The following is a 23,588-nucleotide window of genomic DNA, read 5'->3' as shown; positions in this document are numbered from 1 at the left end:
TGGTGGGAATGTAAATTGGTATACCCACTACCCAGTATACTACGGAGGTTCCTCAAAAAATTAAAAATAGGACTACCACACGATCCAGCAATTCCACACCGAGATATTTATCCAAGAAAGCAAAAACACTAATTCAAAAAGATATACACATCCCTATGTTCATAGCAGCATCATTTATAACAGCCAAGATATAGAAACAAAGTATCCATCAACAGATGAATGGATAAAAAAGATACGTTTTATATATACAATGGAATATTACTCAGCCATAAAAAGAATGAAATCTTGCCACTTGTGACGATGTGGATCAAACTGGAGGGTGTTATACTTAGTAAAATGTCACACAGAGAAAGACAAATACCGTGTGTTTTCAATTATATGCAGTGAATTACAAAATACAAACATAACAAAACAGAAACAGACCTACAGATACAGAGGACAAACTAGTGGTTAGCAGACGGGAGTTGGGTGGGGCAGGCAAAGTAGGGGAAGGGGATGAAGGGGTACAAATTCCCAGTTTTAAAATAAATAGTTATAAGGATGTAATATACAACACAGGAAATATAGTCAATATTTGTAACTTTGCAGTATAATCTATAAAAAGATCAAATTACTATGTTGTACACATGAAATTAATATAATATTGTAAGTCAACTATACTTCAATTAAAAAAAAAAACCTCAAAGATGAGAAACAATTATGTTGGTGCTTCACAAGAGCTAGTTCTCATATGACCAGGTGATGGTACTTGGCCTTAAGATTTGAATTCATTCATTTCCTCTTTATTTCACATTTCAGTGGCCCTGATATCTCAGTCCCAATCTTTGACCTTTGGAAAGTAAAACTGTCAAGCCAAGCCTGTTTAAGAATCTAGGTTGAGCAGGTCACATGGGTTACGTAAGTATATCACCTTGACGTTGATAGTTTACGTTGAAGGCAGAGATATCTGACCGCACATGTGGTTAGCTGAGTTAAAATCTGCCAGCGAAAATCTACACGGTACGATCTTCAAAGTTAGCTACTTGGACTACAATAAATATTTCACCACAGCAATGACGAAGATGGCAGGCTCCTTCCTGAGGTGACATGAACAGTTTCAAAACAGAGGCAGGGATGGAAAAAAAAAAAACAAAACAAAAAGCAGGTACATTTGATTCACTACAAAAAAATGATACTTTTTAAATGAGGAATCAGTGGGATAGATGGGATAGAATGAGTATAAATCCAGATCTCTTTTTTCAAAAGATGAAAAATAAAAACTCATTTTAATCTCTGAACTCTATCAGGGTTTTCATAAAGCTAACGGCATATTTCTTTTAAAAACAAAACTCATCTAAATTAAACAATGACAAATGTGCCTTTCGTCTAGTCGTGCAGCTGAACACCCAGACTGGTTGTGGTGTGATGCTCTCTTATTACAGGTATGATAGCACTGACGAATAGCTGACTGTACCTGGCAGACGAATGTATGCAGGATTCGTATTCCGCTCCCCCTCAGCATGTTATAACTGTGGCAAAGCCATTCTTGGGAGTTATTACCCCAATATAATCACACCCCGTGGATTCAGAGCAGTTAAGTGGGTTCTGTTATCAGAGACACAGATGCACCAAAGCATCTGCTGTCCCTCAGCCACTGTGGGTGATTAAGACTCACTCATGGGGCTGCTTCCAATAGGCTGGAGTCAGGTAGATACAGTTCAGCTGAGAGAAATTCAGGCGCGGTACCAAGAAAACTGTATTTTAAATGCTTCTATCATATCATCATGTCTCCTCCTTTTAAGCGCTGGGGTCATGGATTTCATTCTCCCTGACCACGTAGCCATCAGAAGCCTGGCTCAATACCTGGGTGTGCGACTAGGGGTGATATTAAGGGAGATGAATGCATTGAGTTTATGTCAGGGAATGTCTTTTACTGGATTTTCATAATGACTAGTGGCAGATGGGCTGAGGGGAAAGTCAGATCAAGAGCATTTCTGTAAGAAGAAAAGAAATCTTCCTCCTTATTCCCTTTCAAGAAAATGAATAGCTGAGCACCAAGGGGCCAAATACAACTTCTTTTTGAAACCTACCTTTTATGTGAAGGACAAGTTGAGAAGAAAAACAGGACCTCTGAAGCTACCATCACGGCTTTAATCTGGGAAGAAGTGGCGGTACCATTGCTAACATCATTATCAGAGGGGCTGCTTTCATTCTGAGAGCTTCACAGATGGCGTTACCTGCAGTTTACATCTAGCCAGATGAAGACAAATAGGGTCGATGCGACCTAAACCATTAGATCAGTGGTCTGTAACCCTGGCTGTGATTTAGAATCACCCAGGGAGTCTTGAAAACTACTGACGCCAAGGCTCCACCCCAGACCAATTGAATCAGGATCTCTGGAGGTGGGACCTGAGCACTGGATGGTTTAGAAGCTCCCCAAGTGATTCTAATGTGTAGCCACGGTTGAGAACTATTGCGGTGGATGACGGCAAAACAGGTAGAATCAGGTGAGGCCGAGAGTCAGAAGCCCTCAGTGTTAGGGCTGGGCAGGTCACCAGAATGAGGGCAGTGAGGAGAAGCAGTATTTAGTATTGTTTCCACACAGCTGGGAGGTTTTCTGGTCACATTTGAGTTGGGATGCTTGCCTTCCATTCCTTTAGCTGCGTGTTTCTGTGAAGGGTCTCACGCTTCATCCACACCCACCTGGCCTCGGAGGGAATGAGAGATCTGATTGATGGGTTTGCAGTAAGCAACTGAGCATACTTGGCTCCCAGCCCCAGCGGCTTCAAAGGCTTCCCCTCTTTCCAAATCTGCCCACCAGTTACCGGAGTCTGCTCTTCCCCTGGCCAGCCTGTGGCTGGCTGAGAGTCGGGGAGAGGATCCTAACTCAGCGGAACTGGGCGGACGATCTAAACCACATTCCTCAGCACTGTATCAGAAATAAAGCGAACGTCTTGGCCTCCACCTGCGTGTCTCCTGTGGAAGGGCTCTGCTCCCTCTAAGAGTCAGGAGCCCTCTTTGGAGGTGTGTCATCAGCCCAAGCATCATTTTAGAAAACCATTACAGAGAATGTGCACGCAAGTGCACAAGGGAAACAGAAGCGAGAATGGGGACAGTAGCTCAGACACTGAGGGGAGTGTGTGACAGGGAGCAGATCAGTGATTAACTCTAAACCCAAAGCTCTTGGATTACGGACAGCAATAGTCACCCACCAGGTCAGAAAAAAAAAAACAAAACAGAAAACTCTGAGCTACAAGATAGTTTGCCTGACTTCCATGTAATCTAAGGGCTCCTCTGGGAGGATCTTAGGTCCTAATGTACAGATATGACCCCACCTGTGGGCCAAGTAACTCCTTTCCCTCCCAGTGATCAAGGCTGAGACTTGAAAATGCCAGCACTCACCGCACTGAGTTCTTACATCCACCGCTCTTGGTGGAACTATAACTCTTCGGCCATTCTTGTCACGTTAAAAAATATTTAAGTGATTACGTACAATTTACAAAGAGCTCCCACATAAATGATCTCACTGTGTCTCTCAAAAATTCTGTGACTTATTTCTGTTACCACCCACGTTTACAGGTAAGGGAGCTGAGGTAGCAGAGGCCCCCATGAGCAGTAAATGGAAAAAACAGATTAATCTCAGACTTTCCTAATGCCAAAAGCTGTGCTTTTCCAGACCTGCCATTTTGTCCTTTGGTTAATGCCTGGCTATTTTTCTCTCTTCACACCAGCTCCCCGCCCTTCTTGCTTTGGTCATGCATGATATTCTAACCATCTCATAGTCTTGGTTAGTGCCTAAACATAGGTTTAGACCGGGTTTACTGATTCCTGTTTTAAGAACTGCAGGATGAAAGATACGACTGCTAGACTGGAATCAGTAAGAGATAAAAAGAGAACAAACTTTCAGGATAAAATATAACAGAAGAACCCAGGAGATAGAAATAAAATAAATTTTAAGGCAAGTGAAATGAAACCCATACATTTATAGCAATCAAATAAAACATGGATTAATGGCAAGTAATAAAAGAACATACTTAGCAGTTAGTAAAAACAGTTTTTTTTATCTTATTACTTTCCAATGACCTACTGAAAACAGTGTAACCTCACATGTAAAACACAAATGCTTTGTAAGTTAGAGTACATGTGCCCTCATTCCTCTCACCCCCCACAAAAAGATCATTGGTGCTTATGTGCTCAAGTGTTCTTCTAGACTCTGAGGACACACAGGCAATAAGAGAAACAACTAAGAATCTAGCAGAAGTGTTTTTAAATAACTGACCACTTATAAGAGCTGTACAGGTTCCTCAGTCAAGAAGGGCTAGGTTGTGTTTTAATAAGAAACACGCCCAAATGTTATAGGTCTAAATCGACAAAGAATGGGAGTTCCCTGGCGGCCTAGTGGTTAGGATTCCAGGCTTTCACTGCCATGGCCCGGGTTCAATCCCTGGTCGGGGAACTGAGATCCCACAAGCTGTGCAGTGCGGCCAAAAAAAAAAAAAAAAAAAAAAAACCAACAAAGATTGATTTCTTGCTCACAGTACGTATTCGTCAGAGATTAGCTATAGGTGTGTTTCAGGATGCAGCCACCGTCCGGAATGTCAACAGCTGTTGCAACAAAGAGCTGTGGAGGCTCTCACACTGGTAACTAAATTCTCCGACCCGGAACTGACACATGCCACTTCCACTTATATTTTCTTAGCCAAGGTTGTTACCTGGGGCCTCCAAAGGGGCCAAAACGTGCAATCCTATCATGAGAACAGAATGGGGAAGAACCAGAACTATGGATGGGGGAATAGCACCCTTTACCATCACCATGAATGTTGTTGTTCAGAAAGCTCAAAGAAGGAGAATTACTCTCTGTCAGGCCAAGGCACAGAGAAATCAGGAAAGGAAGGATTAGAGTTAGATTTCACTAACTGGCATTGAAGAGGCCAATCTGAGCAAAGGAACAGCATGGGCCAAGGTATGAAGAGCCTGCTGTGGCCAGAGTGCAGAGGGTGCCTGAGAGACAGGTGGAAGAGGAAGGTAAGGCTGGAGACGGAGCAGGGACCAGGACGTGAGGGACTTCGCGGAACGGAAGCAGTTAGCTTTATCCTATGGGCATTGGGAGACCCTTTAAGGATGTTTAGCAGGTATGTGTCCGGACAGAAGACGGATTGGAAGATCAAAAGAGAGGTGGGGAGGATAGTCAGAAGGCTCCTCCAAGATCTGGAGGTCCAAACCAAAGCACTGTCAGAGGGCTGGAAAGGGGAGCAAATATTTCCAAGATAATCAGAAGAAAAATCAACAGGACTGCAGTGGTTGGGAGTCCGCCTGCCGATGCAGGGGACACGGGTTCGTGCTCCGGTCCGGGAAGATCCCACATGCCGCAGAGCGGCTGGGCCCGTGAGCCATGGCCACTGAGCCTGCGCATCCGGAGCCTGTGCTCTGCCACGGGAGAGGCCACAACAGTGAGAGGCCCGTGTACCGCAAAAAAAAAAAAAAACCAAAAACAAATCAACAGGACTTGGTGACAGAGGATGAACCCCAGATTTCCTCTGGAGGGACGGTTGTGATCGTCCACCAAGCTAAATACAGAAGGGGAACATTCAGAGAGAAGATGAACTTACTTTGTGTCATGTTTAATGAGGTTCACTTATGGGCCAGCAACAAGAGACATCCATCAGTTACGCAGAGCTGGAGGTCATGAGCGAGGCTGCGGCGGAGGCACAGTGCCGGGAATTGGCAGATTGGAGGTGGCAGGTGGAGCTACGGCTGAAGAGGAGGCTTCCCAGAGAGGGGGATCGAATGAGAAGGCGAAAGAAGATGTGTTCTGGAAAAGAGCAATATTTCCGGGTAGAAGAGGAGGGACTTGAGAAGGAGACTGAGAGGGGATGATCAGTGAGCTGGGAGGGAACTGGCTGAGGGGGAACCGTGGGAGGAGCAACCTTCCACCAGGAAGCGATGGTCAACAGTCCTGACCACCACAGAGGCATCGCGTGCGGGACAACGAAGATAGCCCTGGGACTCTTCCAGACGATCATGGGGGACCTTTGCTAAAGCAGTCCTGATGGAGTGGTCCTCCTTTAAGAAGGGAGGTCCTTGGGGCTTCCCTGGTGGCGCCGTGGTTGAGAGTCTGCCTGCCCATGCAGGGGACACGGGTTCGTGCCCCGGTCCGGGAGGATCCCACATGCCGCGGAGCGGCTGGGCCCGTGAGCCATGGCCGCTGGACCTGCACGTCCGGAGCCTGTGCTCCGCAGCGGGAGAGGACACAGCAGTGAGAGGCCCACGTACCACAAAAAAAAAAAAAAAAAAAAAAAGAATGGAGGTAAGGTTGGCCTGGACCAAAAAGAAGGGTGGCCCTGGGGTACTGAAAAGTTGAGGTAATTCCTCTGATAGCCTCTGTTTTCTCTGTGAAATGGAACAGTTCGGTTCGCTAGATATTTTCGAGCCTTTTGTAGGCCAGGCAGACAAGACTAAGGGAAATGGAGTGGGGATGTGACAGTTGCTTAAAAGCGGGGGGAGGTTTGGAATATCTGACGAGGGACAGAAGAGGGAAAGACTGGAAAAGGCTTTGCAGAAATGGGGGTGCCACAGATCAGAGGCTCAAGGAGAGTGGGAGTCCAGAGGCAAGACATACAGCCCAAGGAATGGAGCCTCCCCCCACCCCGGCCAAATGACAGCAGGAGAGTAAACTTCCTAAAGAGAGCATCCCTGTGACTGCGGTTTTACTCCCGGTCATTAACCTGTGACTTCCTCAGCTCTGTTTCATAATAGTAGACTGTAGTCATGAGGGTACCACAGCCTTCCTCTGTGCTGAGCAAGCTATGTGATATGGGTTCCCTTTCTCTCCTCTCCCTCCTGTGACGTGGCTGCCTTCTATTCTATTGGTAGAGTCAGTCCAATGACTAGTTTCTTCTAGCTGTGTTTCTGACTCGATATCTTGTCAGAAATCTCCACTTTCCAGACTTCACAGAGGGGAAATTGAGCTGTGAACCAGGAGTTTAACATGTATGTTACAGACTGTAACTCAACATCTTTAGGTTCCCTCGACCTTTACATATCTAGATAGCGTTCTCTTAGAAAGCATGCTGGCCCAAGTAAGTCTTTTCCTGGGAATTCATCCAGAAAGGTTATTCCTGCTCATCACCCACCCTCATAATAAGAGAGAAAAAGGTATGTGCTTGAAAACGTTCATGGAAGCATTAGCTATAATACCGAGATAATGGAAGGCTACCTAATGGACAATACTGCATCAGTTTGATGGAAAATTCATGTAGTTATCTAAATGGTAGTTATGAAGACAATCTGTATGACATGGGAAATGCTTATATTCTGAATAAAAAGAACAGAATGTGGCCTTAAAACTTCATTATGATTATAGTAATGTACGAAATAAATATTAAGATGGACTAAAGGTTTGAAAGGAACAAAAATAAAGGAAAAGCTTTGCTTTTTATGTTGGTGAGACTGTGAGTGAAATTTGTATCTTAATTTCCATTTCACTCTTATAATGTTGTTCAATTATAAGATCCCTCCATAAACAGTTGGACCTTTGCTCAAACTAACAGAAATATGGAGAGAACAAGTCCATCTTCCCCCATCCTCCTGCCCTGCTAACAAAAAAGAGCTGTGTCATGTTCAAGTCTGAGATGGATTCTTTCACAAATCCCAAACTTTAAACCTTATTATTAAACAGCCATCAGTTTCCATCTAACATGTTGACAATCTCCCAAGTATGTCGGATTAAAATTTTTCTTTTAATAAAGAGATTTGAAATTCCACTCCAGTTGCCAGCCAGGTCTTTCAACTTCTTAAAAGGAAAAAAAAAACCCCACAAAAACACACACTGGCTCCTATCATCCCTTTGGCAAACTATTCTATTTTATTTCCGCATTGTCCCAGATTCTCTCCAAAAACTCAATTCAGCTTCTATTACCACCAACCCCAGAAACAGCTTATATCAAGGTCACCAGTGACTGCCTGACTCAAAGGACAAATTCTGGTTCTCAACCAGAAACTCCCAACATACTTAAAACTGCCAACCCCCTTCTTCTTCTCCTTTGGCCCTGAGGTCGCTATCTGTACGGTCCTCTCCTCTCCTTCCTTCCCTCCTCACCGATGTGGCACTAACTCCTTTCCATCAGAATCACTGGCTTCCACCAAGAAACCCCAAATCTGCTAACCAGACTCCGTCCCTGCGTCCTACTCCAAGGAAAACGTATCCATCCAACATATCTGTGTCCAGAAGCTACATTATGCATTCTCCACAGCAGCAGGACCCCCTAAGAAGGTGAAAATGGATTCTTGGGGGCAAGAAAATATCCCTTACTCCTTAGAAAGTACGTATTATATGTGTATAAAGTACATATACAAATACAATACAGAAACCAATATACAATGTATCTGTGGTATTAAAATTTCATGAGTGGAGGGTGATTAGGAGGAATGTCTAAAAAGACTCCTTGGGTAAGGAGCAACAGTGAAAACAAAAGGCTGAGAAATACTGTTTGGCCAGCATTTTTAGGTGCTAGGAATACAGCAGTGGATAAACCAGACCAATGCACCTGTCCTCATGTTACAGGGGAAACAAAGAAACAAATAAGTAAAAATATGCCACTTATCAAACGGTGATAATTGCTATGGAGAAAAATAAAAACAACACAAGGTGCTGGGAATTCGGGGGTGGGGGGGTGACTGGGCAGGGGGTTGCAACTTTAAAAAAAGAAGGCCTCCCCAAGAAAGTGGCATCTAAGTAAATACACGGAGGTAAAGGAGCAAGCCATGAGTTATCTAGGGAAATAATACAGGCTGAGGGAACAGTATGTGCAAAGGCCCTGAGGTAGCAATCTTCTTGGCTCGTTTGAAGTACAGTAAGGAGACTAGTGGCTGGAGCACACCAAGCAAGGAAGCGGGTAGCAGATGAAGTCAGAGGTCTGACAAGAAGTCCAATCATGTACTGCCTAGTAGGCCATTGTATTGACTTGGCTTTTACTCTGGGTGAGATTAGAATTTTCTAGAAGGGTTTGAGCAGGGGACTGAAATAACCCAATTCACTTTTAAAAGATTCCACTGGCTACTGGGTTGAGAGCAGATTGCAGGATGGAGGGGTGGAAACAGGGAGACCAGTTAGGAAGCCCTTGCAGTCCTCCAAGTGAGAGATGGTGGTGGCTTAGACCAGGTGGAGCAGTGAAGACAGGGAGATGTGGTCAGGCTCTGAAGATGGTGCCGGGAGGTTTTCCTGATGGATTAAACATGAAATGTGAGAGTTAGAGAAGAATCAAGGGTGAGGCCAAGGAAGGATCGGACTGCCAGCAACTGAAGGCTTTTGCTAAAGGAAGAAGGCTAAAGGAAGCAAGGGTGAGAAGAGGAGATTATGAGTTCAGTTTGGGACACATTGAGATGCCTATTCAATATCCCAGTCAAGATGTTCAATAGGTAATTGGACGACATGCAAGGGTGGAATTCAGGGAGAAGTCTGGGCTGGAAACATCTGCTTGAGAGTACTTCCAGTTAAAGCCAGGATACTGCATAGAGCACCAGGGGAGTACGGGAAGAGGACGAAGTGGTCAAGGAACTGAGTTGTCCCCTGGGTGGCTCAGGAGATGAGGTAAACCAACAAAGTAGTTCAAGATGGTAGCCAGGGAGGTAGCAAACCCAGGCGAGTGCAGTTTCTGCAAGCCAGGGGGAAGAAAGCGTTTCCAGGAGGAGGGAATGAGCCACTGTGTCAAACGTAGACTAGGTGAGATGAGGAGAAAGATGGACCATTGGGTTTGGCAGCTTGAAGCTCTTTGGTGCCCTGGGAAATGTAGCATTAGTGCAATGGGTTCAAGAGAGAAAGTGGAGAGAGGAATGAGATGCTGAGAGTGTAGGCAACTCCCTGAGAGCGTTTGCTGTAAGGGAAACTGAGAAAGAGGGTAATAGCTGGAGAAGGACTTAAGTGAGATTTTTTGTTTTAAGATGAGAAAATGATAGCATGTTTGTGTGATGATGGAACTGATCCAACAGACGGGGAAAACTGATGCTGTGGCAGAGAGAGGAGAGAATTCCTCAGCAGTGTCTTTGAGGAAGTGGGAAGGGTGGACTGTGGTGGAATTGGCCTTAGGGGCGCACCACAGCAGACCTCTACTAAACACCTACCATGCACTAGGTTCTCCATACGCTGATGTCATTGAATCCTCACAGACGGGAGAGAAAGGTGGGATTAGTCTTATTTTTCAGATAAGGAAATCAAGGTTTAGGGAGTTCAGAGAGTTCGAAAAGAAGCTGAAACATGAACTTCCTTTGTCAAATTTCAAATGACTGGGGCTTCCCTGGTGGCGCAGTGGTTGAGAGTCCACCTGCCGATGCAGGGGACGCGGGTTCGTGCCCCGGTCCGGGAAGATCCCACATGCCGCGGAGCGGCTGGGCCCGTGAGCCATGGCCGCTGAGTCTGCGCGTCCGGAGCCTGTGCTCCGCAACGGGAGAGGCCACAGCAGTGAGAGGCCCGCGTACCGCAAAAAAAAAAAAAAAAAAAAAAAAAAAATTCAAATGCCTGGTCATTGGCTGCCCATGGAACACTCTCATTTTACAGAGAGAAAGAGAGACCAATTAACCTGCTCAGGGTCCCATAGTGGACCAGAACCTGGGCGCCTGACTCTTGGCCCAGTAATCCTTTTCTTCTCTCTGACTAAGCTCTTCCTTCCTCCATGCCAAACGGTCACCTTTGCTGAGGCTATCACTCACGTCTGGAGGACCCTGCTCATTCTAGACCTTGTTCCTCCTGCTTTTTTTGGTTTTCAGTAAGGCTTATAGAGGTAAAACTGCATACAATACACCTCACCCTTTTTAGGTGTACAGGTCTATGAATTTTGACTGATGCATAGAGGCATGTAAATACCACCACAATCAAGATATAGAACACTTCCGTTACCCCCCAGATATCCCTTGTGCCTCTTTGTGGTCAATATCCTTCCCTACCCTCCAACCCCGGGCAACCACTGATCTGTTTTCTGTCCTTATCATTTTGCTTTTTCTAGAATGTCACATATATGGAATCATACGCAGCCTTTTGAATTCACTTACTTTCAGTTAGCATAATGCATTTCAGTACACCCAACCTGCTGTATGCACCAACAGTCCGTTCCTTTGTATTACTAAGTAGTATTTTGTTGTATGGACAGGTCACAGCTTGTTTGTCCATTCACCAGTTGATGAATATTTAAGATGTGTTTCAGTTTTTAGCAAATATGAATAAAGCCACTGTAAACATTTACATACAGATTTGTGTGTAGACATATGTTTTTAATGCTATTAGGCAAATATCTAGGAGTGGGATTGCTGGGTCATATGTTAAGTCTATGGGCTTTTAAGTACTAAAACAATTGGATATTCATATGCAAAAAAAAATTTAACCTTGGCCATGTACAAAAAATAACTCAAAATGGATCACAGACTTAAAGGTAAACCTAAAGCCAAAAAATGTCTAGAAGAAAAACATACAGGAAATTATTTGTGACCTTGCATTAGGGAAAGACTTCTTAGATTTGACCTCTAAACGTGACACATAAAAGAAAAAAACTCATAAATTGGAATTCATAAAAATAAGGACTGCTCTTCAAAAGATACTGATAAGAGAATGAAAAGACAAGTCACAAACTCAGAGAAAATATTTGTGAATTACTTATCTGATAAAGGGCTTGTATCCAGCATGCATAAACAATTCTCAAAACTCAATAATAATAGTAATAAACAATTCAATAAAAAACGCACAGAAGGGCTTCCCTGGTGGCGCAGTGGTTGAGAGTCCGCCTGCCAATGCAGGGGACGCAAGTTCGTGCCCCGTTCCGGGAAGATCCCACATGCCGCGGAGCGGCTGGGCCCGTGAGCCATGGCCGCTGAGCCTGAGCGTCCGGAGCCTGTGCTCCGCAACGGGAGAGGCCACAACAGTGAGAGGCCTGCGTACCGAAAAAAAAAAAATGCACAGAAGATGTGAATAGACACTTCAACAAAAAAGATATATGGGGTCTTCCCCGGTGGCGCAGTGGTTGAGAGTCCGCCTGCCGATGCAGGGGACACAGGTTCGTGCCCCGGTCCGGGAAGATCCCACATGCCGCGGAGCGGCTGGGCCCGTGAGCCATGGCCGCTGAGCCTGCGCGTCCGGAGCCTGTGCTCCGCAATGGGAGAGGCCACAACGGTGAGAGGCCTGCATACTGCAAAAAAAAAAAAAAAAAAAAAAAGATATATGGAAGGCAAGTAAACTCACAAAAGGATGCTCAACATCATTAGTCATTTGGCAAATGCAAATTAAAGCTACAAGATAAACTACACTTCTATTAAATGACTACAATTTTTAAAAACCTGACAAGGGCCAGTAAGAATGCAGAACACCTGGGACCCTCATACATTGCAAGGGGGAAGGTGAAATGGTACAGCCACTGTGGAAAATACTTGGCAGTCTCTTATAAAGTCACACATATAGGAGCTGGGGCTGGAGGACGGGTTGACTACAAAGGGGGAACAGGAAGCTTTGGGAAATGTGGAATAGTTCCATAACTTGATTGTGGTGGTGGTCACATGATCGTAAGCATTTGTCAAAACTCACAGAACTGTACGCTAAAAAGAGAATTCTTTTTACTGTGTTAATTTTACTTTGGTCTTAACAATAGGGGGAGAAAGTAAAAGCCAAGGCAGCAATGCCACTGTGTGACTTTACACAAATTACTCAACTTCTCTGCGCTTTTTTTTTAACCTATACACTGAGGATAAAATAGTACTTTCCTTATATTGTTGTAAGAATTAAGTGTGTTGATTTATGCAATATACCTAAAGCACATGGTACATAGCAAATGCCATATAATTAGTGGCTGTTATTTTTATTCGTATTATTATTACCCACATATTTCTCTTTGAGGAAGTCTGGTAATGAAATAATGAAGAGAAAAGAAGGGTAATTAGGGGTTTGGGGTGGTTGAAGGATGAGGAGACCTAGACACACGGACTCATAGACAGAATGGAGGAAATCAGTGATAAGGGAATGAAAGAGAGAGAGAGTAACGCTGAACCCACAGACCAAGCCTGTGCTGCTAACGTGGCATCGGCTGCCCGTTTTCATAAATAACTCCCCTTCCCTTGTCAACAGCTAATCAAGTAATTTCTCAAGGCCAGAAGCAACGCTGGATTAATGACAGTCCCTCCACAGATCAAAATGTTCAAATCCTTTTCCTGTGTTGTAATCCTACACCTCAAAGAATGGAAAGGACCGGACAAATCTACCTCCTAGATACACAATATCCAATATCATTAAAGTGACACCTCCCAATATTTATTTGAATGGTCTGCTCTCATCTTCTGCAAAGGAAAACTCATATTAGTGTTGGCTGGAAAATGGAGGGTTGTTATCAGAGTTCTGATTGGTCATTACAGACTCAGGGAATTTTCATCAAACAAAGAAACCTGATAAAATGTAAGCATAACATGCAGGGATTAGTGCACTCCTGGGTGACTTTGTCACAAGAGTAGGAATTTTAAGAGACTTCATAAGAATTAATATGCTCCACATGAAATTTATTTTAGCTTCTGGCTTTTCTTTCCAGGAGGCAAATCAGTGCAGTTTCTTCTGCCTTTGTTTCAATTCGGTAACAAACCTCAATTTTCAGAGGGGCTTCACCTAGCTGCCCCATCACACACAGAGGTGGCTACATTTTCTACAAGTGGGGAGATGGAAGGAAGCAAGGTTTTTGATAACTGCTAGTCAAAACCAAGTCAACAGCTACCCAAGTGTAAGAATAACAGGTTGGATTGATTGAGCTATCTCAGCAGTTGGAATCTCTGGAGGGCTGGTGATCATAGACCAGCTGCTTCGCTCTGCGCCCCCAGAGCACAGGGTAGCGTGGACCAGTAGAATCACTGACAGCCAAGGCTCAGCCCCTGTGCGCTTCCACACCCCGTGTGCCTCTGCACCCTCTTCCAAACAAAGCAGAGGCATTTTCTTGTTTTATATTTATCCATCCATTCATCCATCCATCCATCTATCCATCCATCTGATTTCTAATTGATAAGGACTTTTCAAAACACAATCACAACACCTTTAACATAACCAACAAAATCAATAATAGTTACGTAATATCATCTAAAACTCAGTCCATGTTCAATTTTCCTTGGTTATCTCAAAATGTCTTTCATAAAGTTTTGTTCAGATCCCAAATAATACCTATACGTTGCATTTGGTTAGTACCTCTCCTAAGTGTCTTTTAATCTAGAACCGTCGTGGGAATTTTTTGTCTTCATTTATCCTTTTGTTTTTTTAAAGTATTCATGTATTTATTGAATAGATAATGCTTGCAGAGTGGTAAAAATTTTTTTCCAAACTGTACTAAAAGGTACATAATGAAATATCCCTCAGTCTCCTCCCCCAGAAGCAGTGTTACCAGTTTCATGTGTAATCCTCTAGAAATAGTCTCTACCTAGACAAGCATGCCTGTCCCCAGGCTGTAGCCTGGTAGATAAGAGTGAGGACATGAGTTCAAGTCTGTACTCTGCCACTTACTAAGTAAAAATCTTGGGCACATCGCCTCTGAGTCCCAGTTTTTTCCTCTGGTAAATAGAACTAATAATAGTACCTATCTCATGGCATTGCTGAGAGAATTAAATCAGATAAGTTAAGTACCTAAATAATTACTTGTTATTATATACATTCTCCTTTGGCTTTTACCCAAATGATAGAATGAGGCATTTTTCTTTGTTTGATGTGTTTTTTTCATCTAACATCGCATTTTGATGATAATTCCATACCTGTTCTTAAAGATTTGCTTCATTGTTTGAAATCATTGACTTAATTCTACTGTATGGATGTCATACTGATAGACACGTAAGTTATTTCCAACCTTTTGTTTTTACCAAAAAAATGCTGCCATGAACACCCTTGTAATATTTTATTGGATTCATATGCAAAATATCCGTAGGATAAACTCTTGGCAGTAAAATTGCTGAGCTAAAGGATATGTGCATTTTAATTCTTTATAGGTAGTGCCCAACTGCCCCAAGGAAGCTGTACCAATTTACACTCCCAAGAAAAGTGCACAAGGATCTCCATTTCCCTACACCTTAGCTCACACAGGATATCACTGAACGTTTTCATCTTTGTCAATATGATTTGTGGAAAATGGTATCTCATAGATTTAGTGTGCATTTCTCTTATGGGAAGGTAAAAGAAATATAGCGCAAGTAAACCTCAGTAGTCAAATGACCGGCAGGGCACAAACAAATGACCTTGTCGGTACTCGTGGAGAGGATGTTCCCTAGCTGATAGCGCTAAGCATGTTTTATGCATGTCTGTAGGTAGTTAGTTATATCTAGCAGTGGTGAAAGGTTTGTTCTGAACCCTTCAACCGGGTTGCAGCTCCTTCACCTGGTTGCTTTCTGACACGTGGTCAGGAGCACAGCGTTGTGGCCTTAGGACATGTATTTGCACAGTCGACCACTTCCTCCTTGAAACATTTTCTTCCCTTGGCTTCCTGCTGTCCAATCCATGGATTTGCTCCTAACTCACAAGCTCTCTTTCTCTCCTGGGCCCTTCTCTCCTCTAGCTACAGCTTCTCCACAGGTGATAGCCATTCCCTTGGCTTTAAATACGAGCTCCAGAACCAGGGTGAGGCCACGGAGGCACCTAGGTCATAAAAGTTAAGGAGACATTTACTCTTGGGCTTGTGCAAGGGCAGGCTTGGCCCCAGAGCGTGACTGTCTCCTTAAGTTTCCCTATTTGCCCTAGGTACCTTGCTTTCCTCACCCTAGTTTCACCTCCTTAAATACCTCCACCCTCTCCCTGGACCTGCAGACAAATCCTATTTGTCATCTCTACTTGGATATCCGAAACACAGCTCAAACTTAAAATAGCTAAAACAGAACTCTTGCGTCACTTCCCCCTCCCCTGGCCAAACCTGCCCCTTCTACTTATCTGTCTCAATAGCATCACCATTTATTCAGTTACTCTAGTAGGAGTTATCCTTGATTTCTTTCTTTCAACAAGTTCTATCTTCCATCTCCACATCTGACAAGCTCTCACCACTTCTACGGCTACACCTTAGGCCAGGCCTCCATCTCTTATCACTGTAAATACCTGCCACCTCCCCACACCCACCCCCAGTATCCCCGCTTCCACCCTTGGCCTCTCCCTCCCCCTCCCCCTCCCCTCCCCTCCCCTCCCCTCCCCTCCCCCGTCTCCATCCCCTCCCCCTCCCCCTCCCCTCTCCCCCTTCCCCCTCCCTTGTGTACTCATTACTCAGCAGGCAGAGCGATCTTTTCACATCCTGAAGTAGATTAGGTCACTCTCCTACTTAAAACCCTCTAGTGGGAAATAAGAGATACGGGAACATATGTGTATGTATGACTGATTCACTTCGTTATAAAGCAGAAACTAACACACCATTGTAAAGCAGTTATACTCCAATAAAGATGTAAAAAAAAAAACCTCTAGTGGCTTCCAAATGAATTCAGCCTAAAGGCAGACCACCCCCCCCACCCCCGCCACCACGGTCAACAGACCAGGATCTAGCAGGAGCCGAGAATCTGATCCCAGCCTACAGAAACCCACTTCTTCCTCCACCTCATTCACCAGGAACCGCGGCCCACGCCGGCACACCGCTGCCTCAGCTGCATTCCCCTTCCCTGAAACGCTCTGCCCCCGACCTTTATACAGGCACTTCCTTCTCAACATTCAGGTGTCAGCTCAGGTGTCACCTTCCTGACCACCCCCATCCACTCATCCAGTCACTCAAAACCCCATCACCCTGTTTTCTTTCTCCACAGCATTATCACACTCTGAAAGTGTCTTGTTATCAGTGGGTAACAGCCGCTCAAAACTCAGGGGCTTGAAACAGAAATTTACCAGTTCGGCTGGGCAGTTCTTGATTGGGACTTTCCCTGTTGCAGTTAAACAGCAGCTGGGGTTGGAGTCATCTGGAGGCTTCTCTGGGCTGGATGTCTAAGGTTCTTCCCTCCCTTGTCTGGTGCCCCCGTGCTCCTCTGGGTGGCCTCCTTTTCCAGCAGAGAACTGGACTTCCTGCATGGCAGCTCAAGTCTCCAAGAGAAAAGAAGTGGAAATGGTTGGTCCTCTTATAAGCCAGGCCTGAAAGTGGCACCATGTATTTCTGCTGCCATATTCAAATGGTCAGAGCAGTCATAAGCCAGCCCAGGTTCAAGGGGACTGAGGAATAACTTCTACCTCTTAAAGCAGAAGTGACATGTTTGTAAAAGGAGGAAAGGAATTGATGGTGGCCTTCTTTGGCAATCAACTATCACGTTCGTTTACCTGTTATTTGTCTATCAACTCCCATTAGGTTATATAAACTCCATAAGACAACAGGGACCTTGTCTATCTTATTTTATGGCTCTATTTCCAGCGCCTAGAACAATGTCTGGCACACAGTAGGTGCTCAATAAATAAAGTCTGGGAAACTAAAATGGACTAAACTAAACTTCTCCAGTTTGGTTTTTCCAGATTCACTGACGCTAAGCATGCTGACGACTCACCAGATAAGAGAAATCCTACATTTATAAAGTATTTCATCTCTTCTGCAAACAAGAAAAACTTGCCCTGAACGCAAAATCTAGAAATAGATTTGGCATGTTTTCTAAATGGAAAATATTTCTTGTATCCCCAGAAATTATTTTCCCACAGCTTGTGCTACATCAAAATATTGAAGTTGACTGAAAATACCCCATTCTTTAATCTTGGTGTGGACAGGAAACAATTTTTGTTTTTGTATCAAAGGAAATATAGAAACCTCCTGACGTTTGAACTCCCCCAGTTCTGAAAATGTCATTACAAGTTAAGATAGACCTTTTTTTTTTAAAGACTAATGAGAAATGTCATTAAAAGTTTGGTCATCAAAATGTATAGATTTTGATTATAAAGCCAGCACTTGTTTATTTAAGTAATTACATATGAGCGAGGGCAAAAAAAAAAAAAAAATGCCCTCAAATCTCCCCCTTTGCTAGTTTTTACTGGTGAGTTCTATAAAATAATCCCATGTTTAAACCTTTTTGTAAATCCCTTGTAAATTAGTAAGTGAGAATGTATTCCTCTGAAGGATTTTAGTGATTTTTGAAGTTAAAAAAAAAGGATTTCATTTTTTTAAATTACACTTGCAGATGACCGCTGATGAAATTTCCTCTAATCTTTGTTTTATCTTCAGTTTTCCCAGATTTGCTCAAAGCCATCCCAGTGAGTATCCACGTCAATGTCATTCTTTTCTCCACGATCCTCATCGTTTTAACCCTGGTGGGGACGGCCTTCTTCATGTACAATGCTTTCGGCAAGCCCTTTGAAACCCTGCATGGTCCACTGGGGTTGTATCTCTTGAGCTTCATTTCCGGTGAGTACAGAATCCTATCTCTGAAGATAAATGCGCTTTTCAATGTGCAAAAGACAGAGCTACTCAAATGTAAAGTGACAGTACATATATGTGGATGTCCACGGTGGCACTATCTATGAGAGCAAAGAGTGGAGGTAACTATACTTATCCAACAATAGGGAGTTCAATAAATTCATTCCGGGGATCTATTTGACTAGAGGCATTGAACTATATTTTTGAAGATGAAATCAAAAGGACAAGTGCTTGTATCAAAAAGTTAAGTGAAAAAAGCCATATATAAGATTTTATAAACATGAACCTAATTTGATTTTATATATAAATATAGAGAATATATACATATATTGTATATAGACTCTCCATATATATAGCCTCCATATATAGATACATAAATACGCACACGTATATATATATATATATACATAAATACACACACATATATATATATACATAAATACACACACATATATATATACATAAATACACACACATATATATATATACATAAATACACACACACATATATATATATACATAAATACACACACATATATATATATATACACACGCACACATAGAGAGAGAGAGAGAGAAAGAGAATGTATTCTGTTGGTAGTAGTTATCTCTGAGCAGTAAAATTATGGGTGATTTTCATTTTTTCTCATACTTTTTACGATTTCCAAACATTCAGTAATGTGCCTTTATTTATTCCTAATCAGAAGAATAAATAAAAGCCATGAAAAAAGAGTAAAGAGCCAGTGTTCCACCCACACATGAGTTGCCATATTCAGGCCTATAGGGTCTTTGTGTAGCCTACGTAGGTGTATCTGGGCAAGGAGAAAACTCTAAACCCCAAAATTAGTTCATTAATGAACACGTCCTGCTCAGTAACTAGGGCTGATGGGAAACAATATAAAACCCAGGCAGTGCCACAGGGTGCTTAGGATATATTTACAAGAAAGAGAAAGAGATGAGAAAGTTGAAAGTGTCTACATAACTCACATGCACCATCCTTCAGTGGGAGGTCTCTGATTTCACCCCACTCCAAACTTGCAAAAAAGACTCAATGCTTTGTCATAGCCCCAGGAAGCAAGTCATTGTATTAATGATTTCATGGAGAGATGAGAGAGAACGTAACTCACACCAGCAAACAGTGTATTGAAGATCCCTATCAGACTCTCTGCTTCTCTGCAGCTGCCCTTTGGCTGCCAGCCCCCAGGCCACCAGGCCCCTTCCCTCTCTTGATACCACTCCCTTCTCCCTGCACAATTCAACTCCAGCCACAAACTCTCATAGCTCCCTCTCTATCAAACAAAGCCTTGTAGTTAACGGGTGCTCCCTTGTCTTAGAAAGCAGTATATGAGCCTCTATTCATGATCACTTGAGCACCCTTTGTTACCAACCTGGGTTCTTGGGCTCCTTAATCAATAGAAATTGGTAAAATGCGGAATTCAGGCAAGGCTTTATGGGGACTTGTGCTGAAGCACAAGGGAGTAACACCAAGTAACAGGTGCCCTAGCTTGCTCGCTGAGGTGGGGGGAGCCGGTTCCTTAAATGGGGTGAGGGTGGGAGCAGATCGGTGGGTCAGGCTGGAGGGGTGACAGGTGGTCTGCTCACCCCCTTGGTGGTGCTGTGTGAAGGGATCCTGCGCAGTACCCCGCTTTTGCTCCCCGCAACTCAGAAGTGGCAGCTGCGCTCTGACCTTTTTGTATCTTATTGTTCATAATTTGCCCCACGTGCACATGCGTGCAGTGATTTTTAGTCCCTTGTAGTTTCTTTGTATTCTTTCGCTCGAGGAGACAAAGGGGCCCAGGTCTCAGCCTGTCTCAACCTCTTGGGGTCTTCCACCATCTACATCTTGCTATTCAAATTATTTACCCAACCAAAATAGTTCTGTCTCTAGCGGAGGTTCTGCTAATATTTTCTCCATATTTTTCACAAGCAAATAATACAGTTTCAATTGTGCAGAAATGATTACCCTATGACGGCAGTGTCTAAGTCCTTCTCATCTTTGGATCGCTAGGGAAAGTATCCAGCATGGTCCTCTGCACACAATAAACGATTCAATACGTATTCACTGACTTGCGAAAGCAAGCCCAGAAGGAGATGTTAGGCCGGTCACTTAAACAGCACAGAATGCGAATGGGATGGAATTAGCAGAGTAGACCTGCAGAGGCGGTGGGACAAGATCCAAAGAGAGGGAACAGAATAATGTAAAGGAAGGCCAACAGCTTTGCAATCAGGGCAGAGGAGCTAGAACGCAAATACAGGGTACACACAGACAGACAGAGGTAGCGGTTCAATCTCAAGGGAAGGTCAGGTTAGAAGTGGGTATTGGGATTACTTCACCCCACCCACGACAGCAAACCAAACTGGAGGATCTGGGTGGTGTGCCGTTTCAGTGAAGGCCCTTGAAGCAACCAGGGACCAACTAGACAACAGGATACACACTATTTTAACAGAGGGAATATAATGTTCAGGAGTGGTTCTTCAAGGGGAGTCCCCAGACCAGCAGCACCTGCATCACCTGGGATCTTGATAGAAAAGCAAATTCTCCAGCTTCACCCCAGACCGCCTGAATCAGAAACTCTCGAGTAGGGCCCAGCCGTCTGTGTTTCACCAAGCCCTCCAGGTAATTCTGATGCAAGTTCAGGTTTGAGAACCAGGGCCATAGGGAGTTGATTAAATAGACGTTGGAGGACTGAAAAACAAGGAGACGCTGAGGTAACTCAGAGATGGCCATGTCACAAAGCAGTGGCCAGCCCTAGGGCTAGGGAACCCAGGGAAGCGTTTAGTGTTACCAGAACCTAGAGGCTTAAGGAGAGGCCTCGGGGCACTGGGTCTCAGACCTCTGAGGAGGTGGCACTGTCATGTGACAGCAGCAGGCAGCTCTGGCAATGTGGAAAGGGCTTGGGAACTCCTCAGCTGAGGCCCAGAGAAGTGCTACCCAGTGGCAAGGCCAGCCAGACCTTCCTCCCCTGCCCTGGTATCCTCCCTGTTGGTAGGACTGGGGCAGGTGACAAGGCAGAACCAGAGTGGGGGGAGTCTGCACCCTGCATCACAAAGCACAGAGAAGAAGAGCTGGTTTGATGCCAAGACACCACCGCTTATTAAGTGGCACAGCCATCTCACACTCTGGCTTCTGGATGAAACTGAGAACAGCCCATTTGGAAGACAAATTATTTGACCGTTCTAACGGACGACCAAACTAACGGTATTTGAAAAGCAGGATGACTCAGAGAATGCAGACTTTAATCCAAGTCCCAGATCTTATCTCGGCTTTTGGCCAAGTCTAGTGCAGAGAAAACCTGAGCACAGAAATATATGCGGGAACACAGGCCCTGGGCTCACACTGTACTGTATTTATCCTTGAACTTGTTGCAAAAGCAGGTGCTCAATAAAGGTCTGTGGACGAGGGAAGGAAGAGAGAGGGAGAAAGGAAAGAAGGAGCCAGCTCCAGATCTGCGTCTCACAGAGGATAAAGGCCCAGTGTTTCCAGATTATCTGTTTCTTTTAAAAATTCTTTTTTTTTTTTTTTTTGCGGTACGCGGGCCTCTCACTGTTGTGGCCTCTCCCGTTGCGGAGCACAGGCTCCGGACGCGCAGGCTCAGCGGCCATGGCTTACGGGCCCAGCCGCTCCGCGGCATGTGGGATCTTCCCGGACCGGGGCATGAACCCGTGTCCCCGGCATCGGCAGGCGGACTCTCAACCACTGCGCCACCAGGGAAGCCCTAACATTCTTATTTTTAAAATAAGAATTCTTATTTTTAAAAACCAGAATTTTCAACAATTTTTAAAAAACTGTGCCTGACAACGAAACACGTTTGAAGGTCAGATGGACCGACAGTTTGTGACCTCTAGAGGTAACAGGTCACTCTTGAATCACAGACTAACTACTTCATTCCCTTTGATCTACATATAGTACCCGTAAGCCCCTGGAGGCTTGGAAAAGTTTATCGAAAGTTGTAATATTCACAGAGACCCCAGCTTTAAACCCCACTCGTGGAAAGGTGGGAATTTCACGGCCCTTATCACAAACACTCGGAATGTGAGGCAATGAATCACACACTCAGAGGCCAGAGCCTGTATTGGGGGGGGGGTCCCTTAATGCCCGTGGGAGTCACACTTCACTAGAGACCTCCTTCCCCTGGGGCAGCTCTCTTCTGCTGAGTTTCCTCCCCCGTTTCTCTACCCCGGCGGCCTCCCTCATAGCCAGCAGAGAAAACCTCCTTCCTCCCTTTTCTTCTTCTCCTCCTACTCAGCCCTGGGTTCCCCAAGATGCCACCTTTCCTTGTGCTGATGTCACACCAGGGCTCTTTCTTTAGCTGTCTACCTCCCTGCTGGATGGGACCCCCAGGCTTGGCATCCTCCTTGGGGGGGAAGAGAAGGGAAAGGAGCTCTTCCGGCTTGTCTGGGACCTTGTATGCTGCCTAGAGTAACAATGCTGTGGGCATCTCCTTGAGTTCCCTGATGCACTGCAAGCCAGACCTCAGGGGGAGAAAAGGAAAAAGGGCGCCAACTTCTGGATGAGGTCAGCAACGGTTTGTCACCACAGCCTGCTTGTCCTTGCAGCCCAATATCCTGTGGCCCTCCTGGACCAGAAAAGTGCCTCTTCCACTTCTCACGGCCTTCAGTCTGGTTCACATTCCTCAGCCTTCTTCATGTAACTTTTCTTCCCACTATCATTGTTCCATGAAACCCACCCAAGTCAGTTAATTTGCTCTTTCTCATCTTGTCAATCATAACCCAGGCCTGAGAAGTCTTTCCCTGAGTTAGGATTTTAGTAATATCTTAAGGATCTCCCATGGTTCATTTTGGACAGTGATTCTCTTCCCGGACCACGCATTAGAATCACCAGAAGTAAGTTCCAAAAATACTGATGCTGGTCCCACATCACAAATTGGAGTCTCTGGGGGTGGAGCCTGGGCACTGGTCTTTTTTCTTTTTTTTTAAGGTTTCATAGGTAATAATTCTAATGTGTGACCAGTGTCAAGAACCACTGATACAGGTGCACTCATTTCATTTATTCAACAAACGCTGACTGAGTGCCACCACGTAGCAGCCATTATGAGAGGTACTGGTGTTACCACAACCCATCAGGCACACAGTCCTGCCTTCGTGGAGGCTAAAATCTAGAGGGAGAGTCAACAGAAGTTTACACAGGGAATTAAAGATCACAATAATGGTGATGAACAGGCTGTCATGACAGAGAATGAAGGGAAGGGAAGATCGGGTCTTGATATGGCGGTCGGCAAAGGCTACTCCAGGTAGCTGAGTTCT

At 44.5% G+C, this 23,588-nt stretch overlaps 1 protein-coding gene across 2 annotated transcripts in view; it reads left to right on the top strand.

The window, feature by feature from the left end:
- The window catches only part of CLRN1 (clarin 1), a 38,789-nt gene that overhangs the window by 5,399 nt on the left and 9,802 nt on the right, over positions 1-23,588 (top strand). Inside the window, exons 2-4 of one of the 2 annotated variants that reach the window (XM_060010089.1) lie at positions 18,132-18,311; positions 19,503-19,527; positions 20,566-20,579. In XM_060010089.1, the coding sequence (XP_059866072.1) occupies positions 18,132-18,311; positions 19,503-19,527; positions 20,566-20,579 (219 nt within the window). The remainder of the gene's footprint in view (positions 1-18,131; positions 18,312-19,502; positions 19,528-20,565; positions 20,580-23,588) is intronic. The other variant, XM_060010090.1, reaches the window with a different exon arrangement.

The sequence above is a fragment of the Delphinus delphis genome, chromosome 4 (genome assembly GCF_949987515.2).
Source record: "Delphinus delphis chromosome 4, mDelDel1.2, whole genome shotgun sequence".
NCBI lineage: Eukaryota > Metazoa > Chordata > Mammalia > Artiodactyla > Delphinidae > Delphinus > Delphinus delphis.
The sequence above is the reverse complement of the archived record's forward strand: the minus strand, read 5'-3'. Positions and strand labels throughout refer to the sequence as shown.